At 41.8% G+C, this 24468-nt stretch overlaps 1 protein-coding gene across 1 annotated transcript in view; it reads right to left on the bottom strand.

The window, feature by feature from the left end:
- Nucleotides 1-499: 499 nt before the first annotated feature.
- Nucleotides 500-24468, bottom strand: part of LOC124112501 (arrestin domain-containing protein 17-like) — a 28726-nt gene continuing 4757 nt past the window's right edge. The window contains exons 2-8 of the mRNA XM_048397560.1: nucleotides 21431-21560; nucleotides 18324-18446; nucleotides 15255-15469; nucleotides 14517-14699; nucleotides 6989-7198; nucleotides 6412-6577; nucleotides 500-3391 (exon numbers count right to left, since the gene is read on the bottom strand). Of these exons, the coding sequence (XP_048253517.1) occupies nucleotides 3159-3391; nucleotides 6412-6577; nucleotides 6989-7198; nucleotides 14517-14699; nucleotides 15255-15469; nucleotides 18324-18446; nucleotides 21431-21545 (1245 nt within the window). The 5' untranslated portion in view covers nucleotides 21546-21560 and the 3' untranslated portion in view covers nucleotides 500-3158. The remainder of the gene's footprint in view (nucleotides 3392-6411; nucleotides 6578-6988; nucleotides 7199-14516; nucleotides 14700-15254; nucleotides 15470-18323; nucleotides 18447-21430; nucleotides 21561-24468) is intronic.

Below are 24468 nucleotides of genomic sequence, written 5' to 3'. Positions count from 1 at the left end.
ACCAGGAATAAATAAGAAAGACTTTGACTAAAGCAGTAGTTATAGCATGATCGTGATATATATTGATTTATACACTGCCATTAAAAGCATTAACAAGCACTGCTAAAGACACAATCCTCCACCAAGTGAGCCCATGCAGGCCAAATGTGACAACACTATCAGTGACTGGGAAGACATAGGCTGTTCAGCAACTGACATATTCCGGCCAGGGACACAAGTACATGTACTTCACTCAATGTACACTGTGGAGAACTGACCCCTGTGAGAGCATGCTTGAACCAACAGTTCCCAACAAATACTACAGAATAGGGCTGGGACGAGTGCATTCGTCACCACTCGCCTCTTTCCGTAACCTGCAAGAAGACTCGTCCCCCTATCGATGAATGCTATTTGCGAAAATACGACAAACCAATCAGAATGCAGGTATGATTTCAAGTTCTTTGTCAAAGAATCCCTCAGAAATAAGTTTTGATTTTACATATGTCTTAGATCTAAAAATATACCCAAGGCACAGTTAAATGTGTTCAATCATGCTGTATAATTTCGCATGTCCAGATGTGCTTTAAATTGCATCTGAAATACATATAATATTTGGGGAAATATATGTGAACCATAACGGGACGAGTTGACAATTATGTATGGTCATGTATTCCCTGAAGTTGACTGTAGTTCTATCTTTATTCAAACATATGAAAGTCAGACAGAAAGTGTGCATAATCAGAAAGAAATGCGAACATTAGTGACTTGTAGTGTAACCATGGAGCTCTAGATAAGTTTGGTCATTAAACAATATATCACGTGACTAACCACGGGTCCGGGGAGTCCTGTGGGTACCCGGGTCCTACTCAGTACCTGAAGTACACGTCCCAGCCCTACTACAGAACATGAAACAATGAGTGTAACAGCTTGATCTTGATAAACAGTTAACAAAAACAGCTCTATTACAGAAGATTTTCTTAAAGCTCATCCAATGTCAGTTTTCCACAATGCTGCGTGTCTTCCTAATTTCAGTCGATTTATGTCCATCATTGAACAAGTGCTAGCTTTTTTCTTAAATAGTTTCTTATTTGTCTCAAATAGTCTTAATTTGGTAGTTTGATAAATCTACATAAATTTCTCTTTGCTTGAAGTGTTCCATGTTTGTTTCTTCTGTCTTTTTTCTTTCTTTGTATCTTGTCTCGCTTTAAACACTGTTGGGAGCCTTGTCTGAAACACTGCCCATATGACACCATGATCACAGAAAGACCCTGTACACATGTGACACCGTGATCACAGAAAGACCCTGTACATATGTGACACCATGATCACAGAAGACCCTGTACCTGTGAGACTCCAACCGAACAACATCTTCAAGTGTGAATACTTAACACCTGTCAACACAAGGTGCCATGAACTCATGCAAGCTGAGACATACTTCCACAAATCTCAAACTGGTTGATCATTCCAATATATGATTCAGTTCTTACAAACGACAAGTTCATACAATTTTCACAAAAAAACAGACAAGGGTTTTCCTCGAAACTTGTCCCTCGACAAACGTAAACTTCCTAAAAGCGAGACATTCAAGCATTTGTCTTTTGATCACTCTGACCCTGCTGGGTCGCCATCACAGCCGATTCCATTCAGTCTTGCCTGCTGACACACACACACAGGTCCATCCTTGGCATCTTCTTCATCAGACAACATAACTACACTACAGCTACACAGTAAGTCACAACTGTCACCACCCTGTGAGAAAAAGCACTGTGTAGTATCACAACTCATGCCCAAATATGGACGCTTACTCCCATGAATCTGATGAACAGGCAGCATTGACACAGCATCCTGTCAGTGCTCCACTCCTTCACTGACTAACCAAGTGCAAGTCATTCACAGGTCATACTTCTGGCTTCAGTGTCCAGTGTCATTGATCTCAACGTGATTTCTGTGCAATATTGATCACTAGGCTTCAGGAACAGGTCCATCATTGTCACTTCGCCACTTGACCTACAGGTATTGGAATCAATCTGAAGTTCTTCAGATTCAGATCAAATCGAAAGGGTTTTTCATGAAGATGAACTTTTAAAACTTGATGATCACAGGTTAAAACTTTCACATGAAACAACTTGACTAAATGCAATTGGTGGGTCAACTCCTTGAATATACAAGGAAAATATCAACTTTTACAGTATCATTTTAAAAAGCAAACTTGGTATAGATTAAAATAAAAATAAAGATAAGAATAAACAACGATACTGTTATCTATAACTGTCATACAACGAAATACTGTTGTCACATACAACTGTTATACAACTGCATATTGTTGTCACATACAACTGTTATACAACTGCCTACTGTCACATACAACTGTTATACAACTGCCTATTGTCACATACAACTGTTATACAACTGCCTACTGTCACATACAACTGTTATACAACTGTAATCTGCTGTCACATACAAGCTGTATTGCTTGTTGTTCATCTAATCAAGGCTATTTCTATCTGGTGCAATTAATTGCAATTATAAACATGCATTTGTTAGTATACAAAATAGTATGATTCAGTACAAATTAAGAGTCAAATCAAGAGATTTGATTGGAATTCAAAGTATTTGAGGTTCAAATATGCTGCTGAAAGTTATGTCCAACCGGAATCTCTCACACACCAATTTCCCAAATAGTTCCTATCCCAGTTCATCCATCTGACTATTTCCATCAACCATCCCATCCTCATTCATCCATCACACTATTTCCATCTCACACCCCATCCTAGTTCATCCACCAGACTATTTCCATCTCCCACCCCATCCTAGTTCAACCACTACACTGATCCCACCCATCCCAAAGCAGTTCACATTAAAGTCAAATGTTTAACTGAATCTTCATTAGTATGGTTGACCCCATCTTCAGAATCTCTACCCCCAGTCCTATTTCGCTGTCCCTTTTATGTATCTGGGTGTACACCATACCCCCAAATAACAGATCTATCCCCATCCCTCAGTTCCACCCTTCAGTCTTATTCCCCACCCCACCCTTCTATATTAAGGTATAAGTCGAACCCTTTACTGGTATTCACAAATCACTACCTTTAGTCCCATTTCCTGTCCTCTATATATGAATGTATACCCAACCATCAAAAGTCAGATCCCCACCCCTCAGTCTCACTTCCCCACCCCTGTTATATCTGGTTGTATGCTGGGGGTGGGGCAGTGGGTTGTGTGGTGATTGGAGCACCTGGCTCCCCAGGGGGAGGTGAGAATGCGGAGGGCATGCTCGGGACTTGTGCGGTCGGGTTCCAGGTGTAGTATGGGTACGACGGCGCCCATGCAGACAGCCCGCTTGTGTGAGCATCGTCATTCTCGTCTCGAATCTCAGTCCGACCAAACACACTTTCTTCATACGATGGAGGGGCTGAAAGAGAATTCTGCCATGGTCAATGTACTGACATAAATAATCAACAAACTGTGACTTTCGCCTTTATGTCAAACATGTTAATACTGGGTTAAGCAATAACTCACACAAAGATCATATGCACAGTAACAAATTCAAAGTTTAAATAATTGTTAAATTTAAATAATTTTTTAATTTAAGGGTTTTTGCGGGTGTTATAACAATGTTAATTTTAAAAAAGCAGATTAATTCCTTGCTTGTTTTTGTTATTTAATATGTAATAACATATGTAATTGTTACTAACATTTATTTGAACTTGAATTTGCACTCAAACTTCCATGCTGAAAAACATTTTCAAATCTTGTTTTGCCATGCTTTGAAGCACACACTTCACCCCAATTATAAACCTATTCATTGGGATCGCCATTAAGTAAGAGACTTCTTTCTATAGGCATTAAAACCTATTGTGAGGTTTTACTTTCCAGTCGGGTTAAATTAGAAATAGGGGGCTCTTATCAGAATATTATTTTGGTGAAAAACAACAGAGTTGAAAGATCGTAAAATTTGTGGTTTATGCCGACAGCCTGAAATGTTTATATACGACAGATATATTTTTCTAGAATTTAATTTCCCATAAATAAGGATGCATATAACACACGTATTATACACAAATAAATAAGTCTTGTGTACATTGATCAATCCGAAGGGGTGCTAATTGGGATTGTTCACTAGCCAATATATTCGCAAATATCGCCGTGGGCGCTTATTAAGTCGAATACGGTATTACAAATTTTCTGCATCCCGATGGATGCACTCTGTAATTCTTGTGTGATCATTTGCAAGTTTTATGCATATATCACCCAGTATTTTGTTAATCCCTGATCTAAGTAATATCCTTCTTTTGCTTTGCTGTTAATGTAATGACAAGGAATACCGTGTTAATAAGTCGATGTACATTGAGCATTGAAAAAGTAACATGTGACATAGTGGTAACAGCAGTGACAAAAATATATATATATATATATTGATTAATTTGATTGATTTTCCACTGAAGAAAACCAAGAAAAACATGCATAGATGGTTTGAACAAAGAGTATGATCAACACACATGTGGATCTCAAATCTGATCATAGTTGTTGTCGCAATTGAGCAAATATAAATGTTTAAGTTATGTATATGCTCACATGTTTTTAAGGAATTTCATTTCTTGTTTAATAAAAAGCATATTGTCAAGTGTATGCGGATGTTATGGTATCATTAAATAAACTGAAGTTGTTTTTATAATGATTTTTTTTAATTACTCCCTTATAGGTTTCATTGGGTCATAATAGGAATAATTGTATCATCTTCTTATAATTACGAGTTTTGTTAATGTTTAAATGGTTGTTTCAATGGTATTGCAATAAATGTGCTTTCAAATTAAACCTTTTTTTGCGTATTTGAGGTACAGGTACTTACATTACTAATATTACAAGACGGGCAGTGGCTGGACAAGTGGTACTTACATTACCAATAGGGCAGTTGCAGCTCCATAGTGGGCAGGGCTAGCGGTACTAACGTTAACGGTAGGGCGGTGGCTGCTCCATTGTGGGCTGGACAAGTGGTACTTACATTACCAGTAGGGCGGTGACTGATCCATAGTGGGCAGGGCTGGCGGTACTAACGTTAACGGTAGGGCAGTTGCAGCTCCATTGTGGGCTGAACTAGAGGTACCAACATTACCAGTATCTGGTGACTGCTTCATAGTGGGCAGGGCTAGCGGTACTAACGTTAACAGTAGGGCGGTGGCTGCTCCATTGTGGGCAGGACTAGAAGTCCTTACATTACCAGTAGGGCAGTGGCTGATCCATAGTGGGCAGGGCTGGCGGTACTTACGTTAACAGTAGGGCAGTGGCAGCTCCATAGTGGGTAGGGCTAGAGGTACCAACATTACCAGTAGGGCAGTTGCAGCTCCATAGTGGGTAGGGCTAGTGGTACTAACGTTAACAGTAGGGCGGTGGCTGCTCCATAGTGGGTAGGGCTGGCGGTACTTACGTTCACAGTAGGGCGGTTGCTGCTCCATTGTGGGTGGGACTAGAGGTACTTACATTACTAGTCGGGCAGTGGCAGCTCCATAGTGGGTAGGGCTAGTGGTACTAACGTTAACAGTAGGGCGGTGACTGCTCCACTGTGGGTAGGGCTAGTGGTACTAACGTTAACAGTAGGGTGGTGGCTGCTCCATAGTGGGTAGGGCTAGTGGTACTAACGTTAACAGTAGGGTGGTGGCTGCTCCATAGTGGGTAGGGCTAGTGGTACTTACGTTCACAGTAGGGCAGTGGCAGCTCCATAGTGGGTAGGGCTAGTGGTACTAACGTTAACAGTAGGGCGGTGGCTGCTCCATAGTGGGTAGGGCTAGTAGTACTAACGTTAACAGTAGGGCGGTGGCTGCTCCATTGTGGGTAGGGCTAGTGGTACTAACGTTAACAGTAGGGCAGTGGCTGATCCATAGTGGGCAGGGCTGGCGGTACTTACGTTAACAGTAGGGCAGTGGCAGCTCCATAGTGGGTAGGGCTAGTGGTACTAACGTTAACAGTAGGGCGGTGGCTGCTCTATAGTGGGTAGGGCTAGTGGTACTAACGTTAACAGTAGGGCAGTGGCAGCTCCATAGTGGGTAGGGCTAGTGGTACTAACGTTCACAGTAGGGCAGTTGCAGCTCCATAGTGGGTAGGGCTAGTGGTACTAACGTTAACAGTAGGGCGGTGGCTGCTCCATAGTGGGTAGGGCTAGCGGTACTAACGTTAACAGTAGGGTGGTGGCTGCTCCATTGTGGGTGGGACTAGTGGTACTAACGTTAACAGTAGGGCGGTGGCTGCTCTATAGTGGGTAGGGCTAGTGGTACTAACGTTAACAGTAGGGCGGTGGCTGCTCCATAGTGGGTAGGGCTAGTGGTACTAACGTTAACAGTAGGGCAGTGGCTGCTCTATAGTGGGTAGGGCTAGTGGTACTAACATTAACAGTAGGGCGGTGGCTGCTCCATAGTGGGTAAGGCTGGCGGTACTTACGTTCACAGTAGGGCGGTGGCTGCTCCATTGTGGGTGGGGCAGAAGGCACTGAGGGGCCGAGGGCAGGAGTGTAACCAGGTACTCCTTGTGGTTGATGTAGAGGTATGGTACCAATGATGATTCCTCGCTCTATCGTCAGCGTGTTCCATCCCAGATGAACCTTCAGCTGATAGCAGTAAACACAAACAACCATTGTCTAAACATCACAGCATTATCGGTTGAGTTTCATTTTCTTCACTTAGAATTATTAATTGATATTTATCATACATGATGAAATATACGTCACTCAAAAAATGTTAAGAACCATCCAATTCTTTCATACTACTGTAGTTAATCTGTCATGGCAGATTTGAGATTGCTTCATATTTTAGGACACAGACTGAGAATATCCCATCAAAAAAGGATCATGGAAATCTTTTAGAATGTGCTAACTGCATTTGTCTCAAGCAAAATGACATCATCCATTTGATAGAAAGTCAACAGGTGTGTAAGAATCTCAAAGAAAATATTACAGCTATTGGGGTATTCACAATCACAGTATGTTAAATAACAAAAATCACAGATTTTGAAATCTTACAGCAACAATGTACTGAATATCAATGATCCCACATCCTTCCAGGCCTGAAGGGGGTAGTGCGGGAATGATGCCCCCCCTGTTGATGTGCTCCTCCATGTTCTGTTTGATGCGGCAGGGGTGGGAGAGGAGATCAAATTGGTCCAGCTTTGTGTGCTGCTTCGGGTTACCCGAGGAAAAGATACTGTCAGAGAATCCGGTGTACGTCACAATCTGAAACCACATATACTGTCAGAGAATCCCGTGTACGTCACAATCTGAAACCACATATACTGTCAGAGAATCCCGTGTACGTCCCAATCTGAAACCACATATACTGTCAGAGAATCCCGTGTACGTCACAATCTGAAACCACATATACTGTCAGAGAATCCTGTGTACTTCACCATCTGAAACCACATATACTGTCATAGAATCCCGTGTATGCCACAATCTGAAACCACATATCCTGTCAGAGAATCCCGTGTACGCCACAATCTGAAACCACATATACTGTCAGAGAATCCCGTGTACGACACAATCTGAAACCACGTATACTGTCAGAGAATCCTGTGTACGTCACACTCTGAAACCACATAAACTGTCAGAGAATCCTGTGTGTGACAATCGGAAACCACACATACTGTCAGAGAATCATGTGTGTGACAATCGGAAGCCACATATACTGTCAGAGAATCCTGTGTATGACTATTTCAAATTTAACACAATCGTTATCACTCATGCTCTGAATTAGTTAGTAAAACAGGGGACAACGACTCTCGGTCGATGGGTATGGAACAATATTAGTAAAATCTAAATATTTTTTACATTTGTATACTTATCCTGCATTACTCCTTAATGCATTCACTGCTTACTTACGACAACTAGAAGGACAGCGCTGCGAAGGTCCTGGATGAAGAAATAAAGTTGTTGTTCTCAAGTCCCAATCAGTGGCCTTCCGTCGCTGTCCTGTGACCTTGATGACACCTAAGGTCATCTTCACATCACTGCCTGTCGCCCAAGCTCTTAGAAAAACATACTTTTGAGGTTTCTGAAGCCAAAGTGGGGAGGCAAGTCTAACGACGGGTGGGCCTTTAGCGTAGTAATGCAGGATAAGTATACAAATGTATAAAATATTTAGATTTTACTAAATTTTTTACTTATCCTGCATTACTCCTTAATGCATCTGTATCGGACGGTTTGGAGGTGGGTAAACCTTCAGAATACAGAAACCTCAATAATTCACACCCTGCAATACGACACCAGTTGGTCGCTAAACCGTGAAGCGGAAAAGTTCCGACAAAAACGCCATTACGGTAGGGTTGTTCAAAAATCAAAAAGATTGAACATAGGAATTAAAGAGAAATTCCCTATACACGCTTAGTAATAAAGAAAATAATAGCTATTCAGCTAATTCTTTACTTACTGTGTCATAGAGCCGTCGCTGACAAACAAGATTGTCTAATATTCTTCCACTGGTGGCGACTGAGTGACTGCACATGGAAGTTGACTGGCTCTGTATAGGGCTAATTCATTATTTGCGTCAGGGGTTGGCAATCTGCAGGATAACAACCAGAGGGCCAAACTTCGAACGTCTTCGACATCCTCGAGAGCCCCAACGCGAAGGTTATGACTAACGAAAATATGTGTCGAATCTCCAGAAATATCCTTCCTTGATTATTCCAAAACCACAATTGCCATGTTGAGCCCTGGTAAGGCTGACACCTTGAGATCTTGAGGGTAATTCGCTCTCGGCGAGTTCCGTTTGATGATCTCGTAGGCCTGAAGGATTACTGCGCGTAACCAAAGAGATATGGTGTTTGCGATTATGCGACTAACTTCTGTCGTGGACGAACCACGCCTAGTCTTGGAGCGTCGAATGAAAACTCGAACTGCTCGCACCGAGCCCAGGAGAACTTCACCATGTACAGTTCCCACAATAGTCGATATCGGTGGGATGGTGAAGGAACGGTCGGGTTGGCCTGGTAGTAGATTTTAGCAATAAAATCCCAGCATAACCCTTGATGTCCCGTTCCGTGCGTCCCATGCTCAAAAACGGATCCGGGTTGAGTCGATCACATGTAGTTCGCTCACCCGTACCGCCATTGCTAATGCCAAGAGAAACCATTGTTTCCTTGGTGATGTTCAAGCTCCTCACAGCGATAGCACGTTCGCGGAGCTCTCTATACTATACCGCGAGTGTAACGAAGGTGTCACGTGCTGGGAAGGAGCTGGAAAATGAGGATGCAATGAGGGGCTCGAAGGGGGCCCTTGCAAACCTCGAAGTACCACGTTCAAGTCCCAATCAGGTGGCTGGAACTTGGCCTTCTGATCCTCAAACCTGAATGAGCATAATATGGCCTGTAGTTCCGTGACCTTAATCACACTGTGATTTTCCGGAAACGGCCAACACTAAGATAATTGCAGCCAATTACGTAGTAATGGTGCTACCTTCCAAGTGTTTTTGGGTACGCAATGTAGGAGGTATTCCTCTAGGAATTGTGACGCAATCGTAGGGTCTTGATTCTTTTCTTCCCTGTAAAAAGTCTCAAGTGATCCCCACTTGTCATCGTCGTCTCTGGGAGAGTAACGATGAACTAAAGCTATAGCTTTGCTGCCCGTGTCGAAATAACCCTTCGCACTTAAACGCCTTTTAAAGACGAACCATGCGTGCAGACGTTGGGTGAGGCAATTTTCTGTTGAGGGTGGATGAGTAGGTTGGACCACTGTGAGAGGGGAAGTGAATCGTTTTAGATTTTTCCGAGCTTGACGAACTACCCTCTCGCCGGTTACCAGGGTGCGACCAAAGGAGAGATCGAGATACCTTGTCGCCTTGATCCCCTGTAGCACCTTGGGAAGTAAAAGTGGTGGCAGAAGAGTGTTAGTTCTTTGCCCTTCCCAAGTGATACTGAACTCGTCCACCGCCCAAGTCTGCGGATCCGGCAACGGGGAGATATACGTCATGAGTTGGTGGCCTAGGCAAATAATAAACAAGTCAATGTTTGGTTGCCTGAATTCCTGAAGCAGTAACTGGAATGCTTCTGTGAGAAATTTCCACTCGGTAGGAGCCACCCTGTCTGGACGTGATAAAGTATCGGCCAGTATGTTTCTACATCCGGGGATGTGCTGAACTATGAACCTTAGTCACAGCCGATCCACTAAATGGAAGAAATCTGAATGTCCTTAGAAGTGGAGAGTGGGAGTGTGTTGTTCCCCGATTGCACAGGCACCACACCGCAGTGCTGTTGTCTGTGGATATAGCGAGTCGGGCTAACTGTAGTTGATTCTGCCAATGTGATATAGCCAGAATTAAAGCTTCCAACTCCAAGTTGTTTATGTGCCACTTCCATTGTGCGCCGGGCCATAGCCCTGAGCTTATCTGGTCTTGTAAGTGAAGACTCCACCCCTGAAAGGGGACGTCCACAAACAGGTGTGTATTCGGGGAACACCCGAATAAACAGACTCTGCAGACATTCAGCGCCACAAATTGAGGCAAGGCTCTAGCTTAGTCGGTAGAGTAATGGCCTTGAGTGGATCCTGACTCCTGATGTAAGGGTTCAGGAAAAAAAATGAATTGGTCGCAGTTGTAAGCGGCCCATGCTAGTTAACTCCTGTGCCTAGGTGATTAACCCTAGCAACACTTGCCACTGGCGAAGTGTGTGTGGTTGGTGTAGAGTAGCTGACAAAAGAAGTAGAAACTTGTGCCATCTGTCCCTCGGTACAGATAGGATATCCTGGTCTGTCTTAAACAGGTCTCCTATGAACTGAAGTCAATAGGAAGGAGAATACTCCCGACTTCGCCTCGTTGATTGTCTATCCCAGTTATTGACATGTGTTGATGATACAGTAGATCACCCTCCATCTACGACTCGAACCAAGTGTTCGTCACGTGTAGATAGTTATTGGCTTCATTACTCCTGTAAATAGCCATAAGTGTCACTTACATGTCAAATGGGAAATACTACCATTGGTAGTGAACCCCAATGAACTGGACCTGAAAAGTCTACGGTTGGGATGGATAGTCGAGACTGATGAAGAATCAAACGTTCATTGAACACAGAGCTTGTGGATCATTCTCATCTTGTCTGGGTCCTTCATGAGTACCAGGTACGTGTGAGGATAAAACCCCGGAGTAAAGACTGGGTTGTGAACCCACTTTACAGCTCTTCTTACCAACAGTATGTCTATGTTGGATTTTCCCAATCAAACTGTGGTCAACGGTGGGGTTATCTCTACCCTTATACGGACACCATGATATAGTGCGATAAGTACGAAATCGTCCTTGAGACTTGTCTCTGCCACTCCCTTTCTCAGTAAGGGAATGCTGGTCTTCCCTGAGAAACGCGCGTCTAGGCTTATAATTCCCTGACTTGCCAGCCCGCTTGGACTTTCCAAGCTTTTGGGGAACTTGACGTGCGTGTCTGCGATCTGTTCGTTGAACAGGGGAGTAGATGACCAAGGTTGAAGTAATAGACTGCCCTTGAAACCAGCATCTCAGTTGGAAACGCTATAAAGTCTTGGGTGTAACGGTTATCTCCGTCAGAACGGTCTCAAGATGAATTTTCCTGAGGTCAAACTGACGCTGTAGGAAAAACACCATAGTTTGGAAGTGATCTAATCAGATATGGTTATCCTCTAATAGATTCTGATCCACTGCAAACATTGACGATATTGGTCGCTTAAATCACGGAGCAAATGTGAGTTTTGGAGAAGTCTTCCTCTAATGACCTCGTGGTGTCCCTCTTATTTACCCTGTTATCAGGGGAAGGCGTTACTGACACGAGATGGTGTGCTTCCCAATCGGGTACATGTGCTAAGCTGATCATGTGCTAAGCTGATCATGTGCTAAGCTGATCATGTGCCGGTTACGTAACCGAGTACACTGTAAGCCTTGGGCTAACGTCATTGTAGAGACCTTGATTGGTACGCAGACGCTGCGCTCAGCGCAGGTCTGGAATGTTGGAACAGCGCTAAGCTGATAGTGCGACGTTTGCGTAATAGGAGGGCTTTGGGTAGCAGTCAGACGCAGCGCTCGGCGCAGGTCTATGCTGCATATGTTGGAACAGCGCTAAGCTGATCGTGCGTCACTTGCGTGATAGGAGCGCTTGGGTATCAGTCAGACGCTGCGCTCGGCGCTGGTCTAAGCTGGATATGTTGGAACAGCGCTAAGCTGATCGTGCGCCGCTTGCGTAATAGAAGTGCTTGGGTTGTAGTCAAGTGCTGCGCTCGGCGCAGATAAATCAGACACAAAGCTCAAAAGTATTGACTGGATCAAGGCTTGCGTCTAATCTACCCCCATCATAGCATCTCGATACGCTGGTGCTGGTGCTGTCGCCGACGTCACAGATTATCATACATGTATCTGGAAGTGTCCGGCGGCTGAAAAAATAGGAGCAGTTACGATACTCACAAAATCCTCCGGTATTGTTGATTTCGGTGGATGGTGTACTTCTGCAATCACAGTCGTCATAATACCTGCCGATAATAACGGTTGGGTGGTAATGACAGAACCAGATGTCATTCGCTATTCTGCGATAGTGACATTCCTCTCGTCTCACGACGGAATAACTGCAAAATATGATTGTGAGTAATTTGCTTTTATATAGTAAACTCGTTGGATTAGAGATTTACACAAAAATTACATTTTGAATTTTGGCGAGCACATCTACGTGCATGCCTATGACCGTGGATAAAGAGCTTTGGGCGATTATTCCACGACAATATGTACACCACGAAAATAACCCATGGAAGAAATGGTACTGAAAGAATGCCGTAGAATTGAACAGTAATCTATCGGCAAAAATACGAATTGCAAGGGTATACAATATTTTTATATACGCAATTCAATTTAAACCAAGGCTATTTACATTTAGAGATTGGAGAGCACATCCGCGCGCAAACCAACCAACGTGGATGATAATCTTTGTAAGGTTTTTTTCCACGACAATTAGTACAATGCTCAAAGGTATGTTACGCAATTAAACCCTTGTTGATGAGACAATACTGGAAGAGTGCCGAAGAATTTGAACACTAATCTATCGGCAAATTTATGAGTTGCAAGGGTATACAATATTTTTGTATGCGCAACTCAATGTAAACCAAGGGTATTTATATTTTCATTTAGGGTTTGGAGAGCACATCTGCGCGCAAACCAAACAACGTGGATGATAATCTTTGTAAGATTTTTCCCACGACAATTAGTACCACGCTCAATCATAAGTTACACAATTACGCCATTGTTGATGAGGCGGTACTGGAAGAATGCCATAGAATTGAACAATAATCTATCGGCAAAAACTACGAGTTGCAAGAGTATACAAAGTTCATATACGCAACTCAATGTTAAACCAAAAATACCAACAAAAAACTATTTAATCGCATAAACATAGGTACGCAATAAAAGAATTGTTGATGAAGCGGGACTGGAAGAAAGCCGTAGATTTGATATTAATCTATCGGCAACCATATTTTTAACGAGTTGAAAAAGTATACAATAATTTTAGTATACGCAACTCACTGTTACGCCAAAGCTAGTAGTATTTAAAAACATAAGAATATGTTATACATACGTAGCTGAGTATTGTAAACAATATGACTACCTTGGCAGGCAAACGATTGTAACACAATTCAAAATGGCGGTGAACAACAATATTTTGGCGGGGAAAAAAGACGAGAGTCTTTTCACGCCTAATTAATTCACATAAAACTACACAACATGGTGAAAGTAATATGAAAAGAATACATCACCCATCGCAGATCAATTTTTAAGATTGTAGACAAACTGAAGGTCTAAAATTAATCCAAAAGCAGAGCTCCGCTTGGACACGTCCTAGCTGTGCTGCGACAACCAGTGATGTGAAGATGACCTTAGGTGTCATCAAGGTCACAGGACAGCGACGGAAGGCCACTGATTGGGACTTGAGAACAACAACTTTATTTCTTCATCCAGGACCTTCGCAGCGCTGTCCTTCTAGTTGTCGTAAGTAAGCAGTGAATGCATTAAGGAGTAATGCAGGATAAGTAAAAAATAGTGTTTTTTAACAATTCCTAACACATCAGCTTGACTAAACACAAAGATATTCCTTTTCTCAACAATGCAGTTATGATGCTTTGAAACATTATCCATTTTAAAAACTGCAAACATTTCATTCTATATCATTGCTTGGTCGAGATTCAATTGTCACAAAGCAGGGTATGAAACTCCCAAAGATTTCAGCCAGACCACAGGACTGGCTAGCTGAAATACTTGCCCGCTCTTACCAAAACCTGCCTGCCCACTATACATGCCATAATCATGTTTCTCAGGATAAGCTAACGGGGTTTCTTTTTGGTTACATTTTATCATTCATCTTTACATGTGAATTAATGCTTATCATCGGGAAATATTTTGAATATTTTCACATATGAAATAAAACCCGACCGTCGGGCAGGGGGATTTGAAAATCTGGCAGCCCGAGTTGAAATCAACCCGTCTCAGACGGTCGGGCAGGCAGGTATTTCGAACACTGCACAAAGCACCATAAAACAACACACACTCACAAGACCTACTGACCTGTCTAAGTTCCAGTTCTATCCGCTCCACATTGGAATCAGACTTATTGTACACATCGATGGTAAACACAATGGGCTCGCCAGGCACGTAGCCCGTCTTGTTGAGCAAAAGCCTCCCTGTGACGGTCCCCGACGAGCAGCAGCAGGACTCGATGGTCTGTTCCTGCTCCCCTTCAATCGGCATCTGAAACACCCGAGTACAACTACAGATGGACATTTTGTTTGTTGGGCTGACTACGGTATAAGGATATATATATACTGAAATGTTGCTATAGTGGTATGTGTATATTAAAACAATTATCCATAAACTGAAAAGCTTCAAAATACAGATTTACCACTTAGGACCAACCATTTGATATTCGGGGGGGGGGGGGGGGGGCTGAGATTTTAGCGGAAGAAATGAATCATCCCAGATAACAAGTGAAAAAATATTTATGCTTCACATGTTTGAAAAAGAAGATATTGTCTGCCACAAAAATTACATTGTTGCAAGGTATTTTTCTTCAAAATATATTCTGGTTCATAGTATTAATTGAAAATTAATCTGGTTTTGCAGCTGTAACTGAAAAAATACCTATCTCCGGACAAAATCCCAACTTCCTACCCCCCAAGCTTATAAAATGGTTGGTCCCTTAAGAATATCAATAGTTTCTCAAAATGCACTACATTTTACATTTTACAAGCAGGTCAGTACATTCAGATCAACATTAGTAACATTCTGAAAGTAACAACCACTTACAGCTGCATTACTGATGAAGTTGAGATCGAGATGATGAATGACTGTGAAGGCCCTCTTGGTGTGTTCATCAAACTTCCAGGGTCGGTCTATGGTTGCTCTACAGAAGTAGCGCACATAACCGCGGCGTCCCTCGAAGGAAGACGGCAGCGTGGGTTGTAGGGCTAGGAAGAAGGGGTACTTGTGGAAGCCTGCCGGGTGTTCCACTGACGCCTGACCTGGTTGAACAGAACAAGTCATTCTGTATGATAAAAAAAATTAATAATAATATATTCCACTGTCATGGCGCAGGACTAGACTTTCCCTTCTTTTGGGCAGTAAGACAAGGTCAGATCTCATGGGACGAATCCTGTGTTGCTGTATTGACAATGACTGCCCAAGGTCATTAACCTTTTGTTTACCCATTCCATCGTTTGGATATTTATTACCCCTAAGGCATCAGGTATAGTTCCGTCATGTGCACATGGTTCAAAGATGGCTGCACCCATGGTAAAACAGACAATGATCGATAACTATTTGAAAATTTACTTGGATAATTTTAGTATGCATTTAAGCACAGGTGTGTACTGTACTTCATTCCAAATTAGAAATAATATTTATTCGTCAGTTCAGAACTTCATTTACATGATATTATTAAAATCCATAATGTTTTCACCTTGATTCTTAATTCATGCTTTTTGTATAATATTCGTTCCAAAAGTTCAACTGATTTCTCCGACGTAACCCAGGTTGAGACATAATTTCTCTAAAATTTGGCACAATCATTATCATTGCGTCAGATTTAGCTGTTGAAATTTTGTTCATAATGGCCAGAGAATAATATGGAAGTGAATTCCTGGGTGAGGACTCAAATACATCCACAATAGCGTGACATCACCTTAACGGTTTAATATTAAGAGCAACAATCCATGCTGTTGGGGTACGATGACAAGGTATTAACTGAGCCTGACCACCAAATCCATCAAGTCACCTCGTACCGTACAAGTATAGTTTGTTTTGGCACCATGTTGAACAGGGCCATCATACTATTAAAGAAAAGCAATGAAAAATCTTGTTTATACTTAACCTGACTCATACTTATCTCATCTCATTTCTGAAAAGGTAGTTGAAACCTGTGCTGTGTTCCTGGAGAGCAGCAAAAAACATCTCACCCAAATGCACCCCTTTCCTGCACAGGCGCACCAGAACCATGTGACCAAGACCGCTGACTCATCACTCACTCCATTTCCTTACTTAACGGTAAGGAGAGAGCGGGGACGCCTGGAAGGGTAGTCCAGCGTATGAGTCAGGACAAGTATAAATTATATTTTTACCCTAAAAATATATCTTTTACCTTATCCTGACTCATACTTATTGCTTGAATCTCACAGTTGGCGTTGGGTCTTACCTGCATTGTGATTCAGTCATGACCTGTTCTGAAGTTGTACTAGAATGGCTAGGGATGGAAGTTCACAGTCGTTCAACCGCATCCCCTCAATGATTGGCAATGGTTCCCCTGGATCCTCAGCAATGATCAGACTAATTACGTGGTCTGTCCTGTGGTCTACAAAAGGCAGATGTTGCGCCTCCTCTGTAACTTGTGGATCACATGTCTTTGGCTTTCTGGATCTCCAAAAAACGACCTTTGAACTGTGTCCTCAGCATAGATTGTTTATACAAAGAGTTCATAGTCTGAACTAACTTGATTAACATCTGATCCTTCGAGTCCTGGACTACGTCTTTGTTGACACTGCAAGTATGGCGGTCAGATATAGACGAAAATTCCCATGACTGGCGTAGTAGGGGCTAAGCTAAGCATAAAGGTCTGACCAATGTGAATTGGCTATCAAGCCCTTGCAACAAAGTAGTGCGAGTCCGGCAGAGATGATGTGATCAGGAATAAACTCCTGGTTTTTCTTCTGAGCGAAAATTGGCGATAAAACATCCTCTCTCGCTTGGTCAGAGGATTCTTCCTTTCATTTAGCATTGCTTCATTGATTGAGCGTGACATAGCAAGGACAAAGAAGGAACAAGCCATTAACTTCATTAAGGAGGGATATTCCTCCGAATGGGACTACACTTCTCCTAATATTGCCCCGATCACATCCTCATCTTGAAGGAGGTAACAAGGGTGTGGGAGCACGATGAGGAATCTGAGAGATCTCATCAGAAAATGACCTATAAGGGGTAGGCTGGGCAGGGGGTTTATTCATCCCTTTATGAGGGGCATGATGATGACTAAAGTTCCCCTGTTGTTTTCTTCTTCATAGAAGTTGTATTCGATGAAGAAGATGTAGATTGTGATGAATCCCATCACACGCATTCCATCATCTTCCTCTGCACCGCAAAGAGGTATTGTGCAACTTCTTCCTCTCTCTAAGGAGCGCAGAAACTACACTTCACCTCCACAGTGCAGTTGAGGAATGTAGGGGGGTGTGAGTCCGGATCATGATGAAAACAGAGGGGCATTTAAGCCAAAGCAGAAAATAGTAGTTAGGAAAAGATGAATGGAAGAATAAAGAATGCAATCCAAGCGAAACATTTCATTGAAAAAGGATAATTTTGATAAGATGGCTTGGATTACAAAGCACAGAAAAAACTTCCCAACAAGCTCGGTGGTGCAAAATAAAAGAGTGACGAGTCAACCGGCTTGGTCACATGGTTGTGGTGCCCCTGCGTGGGACAAGATTGCATTTGGGTGAGATGTTTTTTTATTCTCTGGGAACACAGGACTATACCTTTTTGGAAATGACCTGAGACAAGTAATTAGTTTCTGTCAGGATAAGGTAAAATTAGAAGAATTTTTTTTCAAAATTATTCTAATTTTACGTCCTGATTGCAGTGATTTGCTTCAGTCAAATCCGTAAACCCCTAAAATAAAAAAGTGTTGCCTTACCTACAATGGTGATATCAGTAGTCATTGTAACAATCAGTGATGTTACTCTCTGGTGGTATCATGAGCAATGATCTAATTATACATTAATTTATGTATGGTGATCTACAAATAATATGGTGTTTGAATGCAAAAACAATTTTACTTTACTATAAGACACAACAGCCAAACAGAAGATTCTGTTCAGGTTCATGTCCTACCTGTCCCATACAGTTTGATCTGATGCTGGATATAGCCCTCATTCCCCCGGTAGTCTGTCTTTGTCCGACCATGTTTCACCTCCCAGTGGGCCTTGGCTCGTCCCTCGAAGTAGATGACGATACCTGAAACATATGTAGTACATATTCAGCTGGTTTCATACACCCTGTACAAGTGTCTCCTGGCTGACATAGTGGCATTTACAAATATTTCAAAATGAAAATCATCCATCAGTCTGTTCTAGAATATATTTGAGTGTTGAGGCCTGTTCCACAGAGCGGTCTTATCTACACAACCATTGTAAATCCACACTCTAACACATCCTTGATTACCACCAGCGTATTAAATCTCAATTCTATTAAGATAAACATCCTGGACTCATTCGCGACCAAAGTAGACACAATTTATGGATAACAACTTCTTTAATACTGTAAACGCGACGTTTCGGTATAGATCCTTATACCGTTGTCAAGCAAGACTGAATGAGGAGGTGAGGTGGGTGAAATTGGGTTTAACATTGCGTCCAAGATTTTTGCACTTATATAGCGACGTGCATGTACATGTGTGTGTTTGTGTGGCTGCTTGTACTAGTCTGGACTGATGCCGATTTATAGTGCTAGCTCACTGAGATACCATGCCGCAGTTTTACATGAATACCCCACTCAGACACAGTATACTGACTCCGAGACGACCAGTCCTTGTTTTAGCCCCTTAATGCCGAGCACCAGACAGGGTAACAACAAGTACCATCTTTTAACGTCTTTTGGTATGACGGGGCCGGGGATCGAACCCCGGACCTTTGGCTCTCCGGGCGGACGCTCTACCGCTAGACCACGGAGGCGGTCGACTGAATGAGGAACATCGTACAGAATATAAATAGTCGGTGGAGGATCAACAGTAGAGGATTAACATAGTGGAATTTACAAATATTTCAAAATGAAAATCATCCATCAGTCTGTTCCAGTATATATTTGAGTGTTGAGGCCTGTCCAACAGAACTGTCTCAATATAACCATTGTAAATCCACACTCAAACACATCCTTGATTACCTGTGTATTAAATTTCAATTCTATTAAGCTATACATCCTGGACTCATATCCCTACCATAGCTCGATCTTTCTTATCACTGACAGAATTTCTCTCGCTCATGAGCTTGAAATCAACAACCAATCAAAATGTCTCTCAGAAACACGTAGAACTACGTTCAAAATCGCTGCCATACCTGTGCAATCCCTTCAATATTAAATCAGGTGACTGTCCTAAAAGGATTTTTAGCTTTAAAAAGATAAAAGATGTTTTCCTAAATAATAAGACAGGTGGGGTTGGGGGTAGGGGGGTGGGAAGATTTCTTATGAAACAAGAAGTTCCATTAGCATGATTAGAACTTGTGCCGGCACGCAAAGTTGAGTCTTGTGAGTACTGGTTATATCGCTACAAGTTCCAAACATGAAAGAACTGTGTAACTTGAATTGACATCTATTTATAGCATCGTGTCATTCGAACCAGACCCAAAACAGAGGTATGGCACCGAATTGTCCTGGGCATTTATTTTAACAGAACTGAGATACAGTAAACTGGATAATCGAGGATTACTTTAGGGAGATTTACAAAACCTTTAGCACTAACATTGCTTGTGGAACTGGTCCCTTACTAAGTCCCTTTGGCAGACCAATTGTGGAAAAGACACAATTTTGATCAAAATTTTAAGTTAAATTGTATATTTATAATTATATACTTATCCTATCTCATACTATGCATTTCTTCCTTCTTCTTTTGATCCTTTAGTGGAAACATGCTAAAACAAAGTTTCCAGCTTCTAAAAACAATTCACCTGAACACAGGCCAACATCACCATTGTCACCACCCAAACAAATGGGTCACACACTGTAATACCTCTGCCACATCATTCTCTTTCTTAGACCTGACAGGCTATAGAACCCGTGAAGATCAAGGTTAGACTAGGTCTGCAGCAACCCATGCTTGCCATAAAGTCGACAATGCTTGTTGTAAGAGGCAACTAACGGGATCGAGTGGTCAGGCTTGCTGACTTGGTTGATGTATGGCATCGTGTCCCAATTGCATGGATCGATGCTTATGATGTCAATCACTGGCTTGTCTGGTCCAGACTTGATTATTTACTCGATCATTTCATAGCTGGAATATTGCTGAGTGCGGCGTTAAACAACAAACAACAACAAACAACAACAGACAGGCTAGAGGAGCTGTGATGCGGGGATGTTTGGGTGGGCATATAGCATGTTAGATTGGATAAGTATATAAAAGTACAGCTTGGCATTTCGTTTAACGCTTCATCAAAGCTATCAATCATGCCCGAGAGATTGAGTGAGTGAGTGAGTTTGGTTTTACGCCGCTTTTAGCAATAATTCAGCAATATCACGGCAGGGGACACCAGAAATAGGCTTTACACCTTGTACCCATGTCAGGAATTGAACCCGGGTCCTTAGCAGGACAAGCAAATGCTTTAACCACTAGACTAACCGACCACCCCACCCAAGGGATTGAAGCATGCAAAGATGAGATTAACAACATCCACAAGAGGATCATCAAACCAATACCGAGATATCACGTGCCTTAAGCACAGGTGAGCAGGTAAGGGTTCGGGACAGTCATTTCAGGACAGTTAATTTTACTTACACTTGAGCTGTTTTACATGTATTATGTTGAGCTTATTAGTGACTTTCTGACTTAATCAACCGACTTCAAGGTCTAGTGGTAAAGCATCTGCCTAACGGAAGGTTAGGGGTTTCATCTCTGGCCGCATCACATCAAAAGATGGTACTTGTTGTTACCCTGCCTGGGGCTCGGCATTAAGAAGCTAAAACAAGGACTGGTCGGCTTGGACTCAGTATACTGCGTCTAGGTGGGGTATTCATGTTAAACTGAGGCATGGCATCACAGTGGGCTAGCACTATAAGACTGGCATCAGTCCGTGTAACAACACGCACGCATGTGACATTTCACCTCACCACCTCAGACGTTTACGTAATCACAGACTGCCCCTTATTGGTGATAAACTCCCCCATGGCTTTCAGGAAGAGTTTTGCGTCTTCATGGTTATGTGACATCAATGGATCACACAGATACTTACTTCTCATCTTCATTGGCTGTGTCAGTTTAATGATGACTTCTCCCTTGACATGCTCCCCAGAAACAAACACACCACGGTCATTTTCAAAGCGGACCTCGAATTTTTCGAGCTTCATTTTTAAAATCTGGATCTGCAACAAAAGAAGATATGACAACACAGACGAAATCAATAACTTTATGAGAAAGTGAATGAAAGTTTTAATACTTCCTTCTCCCACCCATATAACCCTGCCAAAATATATAGAAACAAAAATTATTATTTGGGTAACCAGAGCTCCAGATAAGCTGCATGAAATAGGCATCAGATATGCAGAAATATGCAGTAAAATAAATCCAAGCGTATCAAATACGCAACAAACATTACAGATACGCTACAAAAATAAAACTTGTGCGTATCATCAAAATATTGTGAAGTAACCCTGCATATTCGATTAGCAAATCAGCAACTTATTTTGAAATTACAAACGGGCATTTCGTCAATCTTGCCAAACTCCATGATGACAGTTACATCATGATCATTTGCCATCACACTTTCTTGTGGAAGTATCATGGTATTTTTGAGTCCTATAAAGCTCTCGAACCCACACGACACCAGTTTGCAGGGACTAGATGAATAGTGTTTTTAATTATTTAACTTAAATACCCACATGTGTAAAAACTAGTGGGTAACAGAAATTAGAATACCCAGATAGAATTACTGATACCCAATGATTTTAAAATGCATGGGTAAAATACCCACAACACCAAAAGCTTATCTGGAGCTCTGGGTAATGCAAGGCAACTCTCTCCCCAACCTTTTATTGCCCAATGAAAGATTTTGACAGTTTTCAGCATTTCAGTGCATACATTTCAATTTATTGATGTTTCATTTGCAAATGACTTGAGAGTTGCAACTTTTATTGATGAACAAGTTATCCAAAGTATATTTTTATTGCATAATTATTTTTTCTAATTTCTTGTGAGGAATACATACACATTTAGCATGTCACAAATAGATAGCCCAGGCAAACTAGTGGATGTTTCTTTATTCATGTCACACAGCATAAATATACCACAGCTGACATTTTCAGGTTATGGGTCAACATAACAATCTATAGGATGGGATTACTGTCAACTTCTGCAGTTCACAGAGCTACTGATAAGCAGCGTAATTTGCGAAAAATGCCCTCCAAAATATTCAAAACCCAATTACTTTCAATTAACTTGCATACAGAAACGCATGCATTAAACTCAAATGTATAAAACAGCACGCGTAAATACCCAATGCAGCTTTTTCAGCATGTGTACAAAGGAGATAATTTCCGAAACACAATTACAAGCTAATTTACTTTCCGAGTCAAGCCTATATTTTTAGAACAGTTGTATACATCAAAAACATTATTTCACATTTTTTTAAATCTTAAAATGTTCACTAATTTTGGGAAGAACCCAATAGAGTGATGAACAGATGAGTGAAAAAATATTGGTTACCCAATGAAAAATAAAATGTAATAACCCAATTAAAATAGAAATCCTAGAGTAAAAACTCAATTGCTCAAAAAGTTATATGGAGCTCTGAGTTCATACATAAATTATATTGATATATTGTATATGTTATAGGGAACTCATGTTAATATTGCATTTGAATGTTCTCCATCAATAGTTTTTGGAATCGATCCATTGTTTGATACACTATCAAGATATATAGTTCATGATAAACTATATTTGAGATACATAGTTCATGATACACGATGTATCGAGATACATGGGTCATGACACATGTATTGAGATCCTTTGTTCATGACCTGCACTGTGCAACCAGACAATGAAAGTGACCTGCACTGTGCAACCAGACAATAGAAGTGACCTGCACTAAAGAACCAGACAATGGAAGTGACCTGCACTAAAGAACCAGACAATAGAAGTGACCTGCACTAAAGAACCAGACAATAGAAGTGACCTGCACTAAAGAACCAGACAATGGAAGTGACCTGAACTAAAGAACCAGACAATGGAAGTGACCTGCACTAAAAAAACAGACAATGGAAGTGACCTGCACTAAAGAACCAGACAATGGAAGTGACCTGCACTACAGAACCAGACAATAGAAGTGACCTGCACTAAAGAACCAGACAATGGAAGTGACCTGCACTAAAGAACCAGACAATGGAAGTGACCTGAACTAAAGAACCAGACAATGGAAGTGACCTGCACTAAAAAACCAGACAATGGAAGTGACATGCACTAAAGAACCAGACAATGGAAGTGACCTGCACTAAAGAACCAGACGATGGAAGTGACCTGCACTACAGAACCAGACAATTGAAGTGACCTGCACTAAAGAACCAGACGATGGAAGTGACCTGCACTAAAGAACCAGACAATGGAAGTGACCTGCACTAAAGAACCAGACAATGAAAGTGACCTGCACAAAGGAACCAGACAATAGAAGTGACCTGCACTAAAGAACCAGACAATAGAAGTGACCTGCACTAAAGAACCTGACAATAGAAGTGACCTGCACTAAAGAACCAGACAATGGAAGTGACCTGCACTAAAGAACCAGACGATGGAAGTGACCTGCACTAAAGAACCAGACAATGGAAGTAACCTGCACTAAAGAACCAGACAATGGAAGTGACCTGCACTAAAGAACCAGACAATGGAAGTGACCTGCACTAAAGAACCAGACAATGGAAGTGACCTGCACTAAAGAACCAGTTAATAGAAGTGACCTGCACTAAAGAACCAGACAATGGAAGTGACCTGCACTAAAGAACCAGACAATAGAAGTGACCTGCACTAAAGAACCAGACAATGGAAGTGACCTGCACTAAAGAACCAGACAACCTGATAATGAATCTCACCTGCACTAAACTTGATAATCAATCTCACCTGCACTGTGCAACCTGACAATGAATCTTACCTGCACTAAACAACCTGATAATGGGTCTAACCTGCACTAAACAACCTGATAATGGATCATACCTGCACTAAACAACCTGATAATGGATCTTACCTGCACTGTGCAACCTGACAATGGAAGTTACATGCACTGTG

Source organism: Haliotis rufescens, unplaced genomic scaffold (genome assembly GCF_023055435.1).
Source record: "Haliotis rufescens isolate VD_foot unplaced genomic scaffold, xgHalRufe1.0.p SCAF_17, whole genome shotgun sequence".
NCBI classification, from domain to species: Eukaryota; Metazoa; Mollusca; class Gastropoda; order Lepetellida; family Haliotidae; genus Haliotis; species Haliotis rufescens.
Note: the sequence above shows the minus strand (reverse complement) of the source record. Positions and strands in the feature narration are given on the sequence as shown.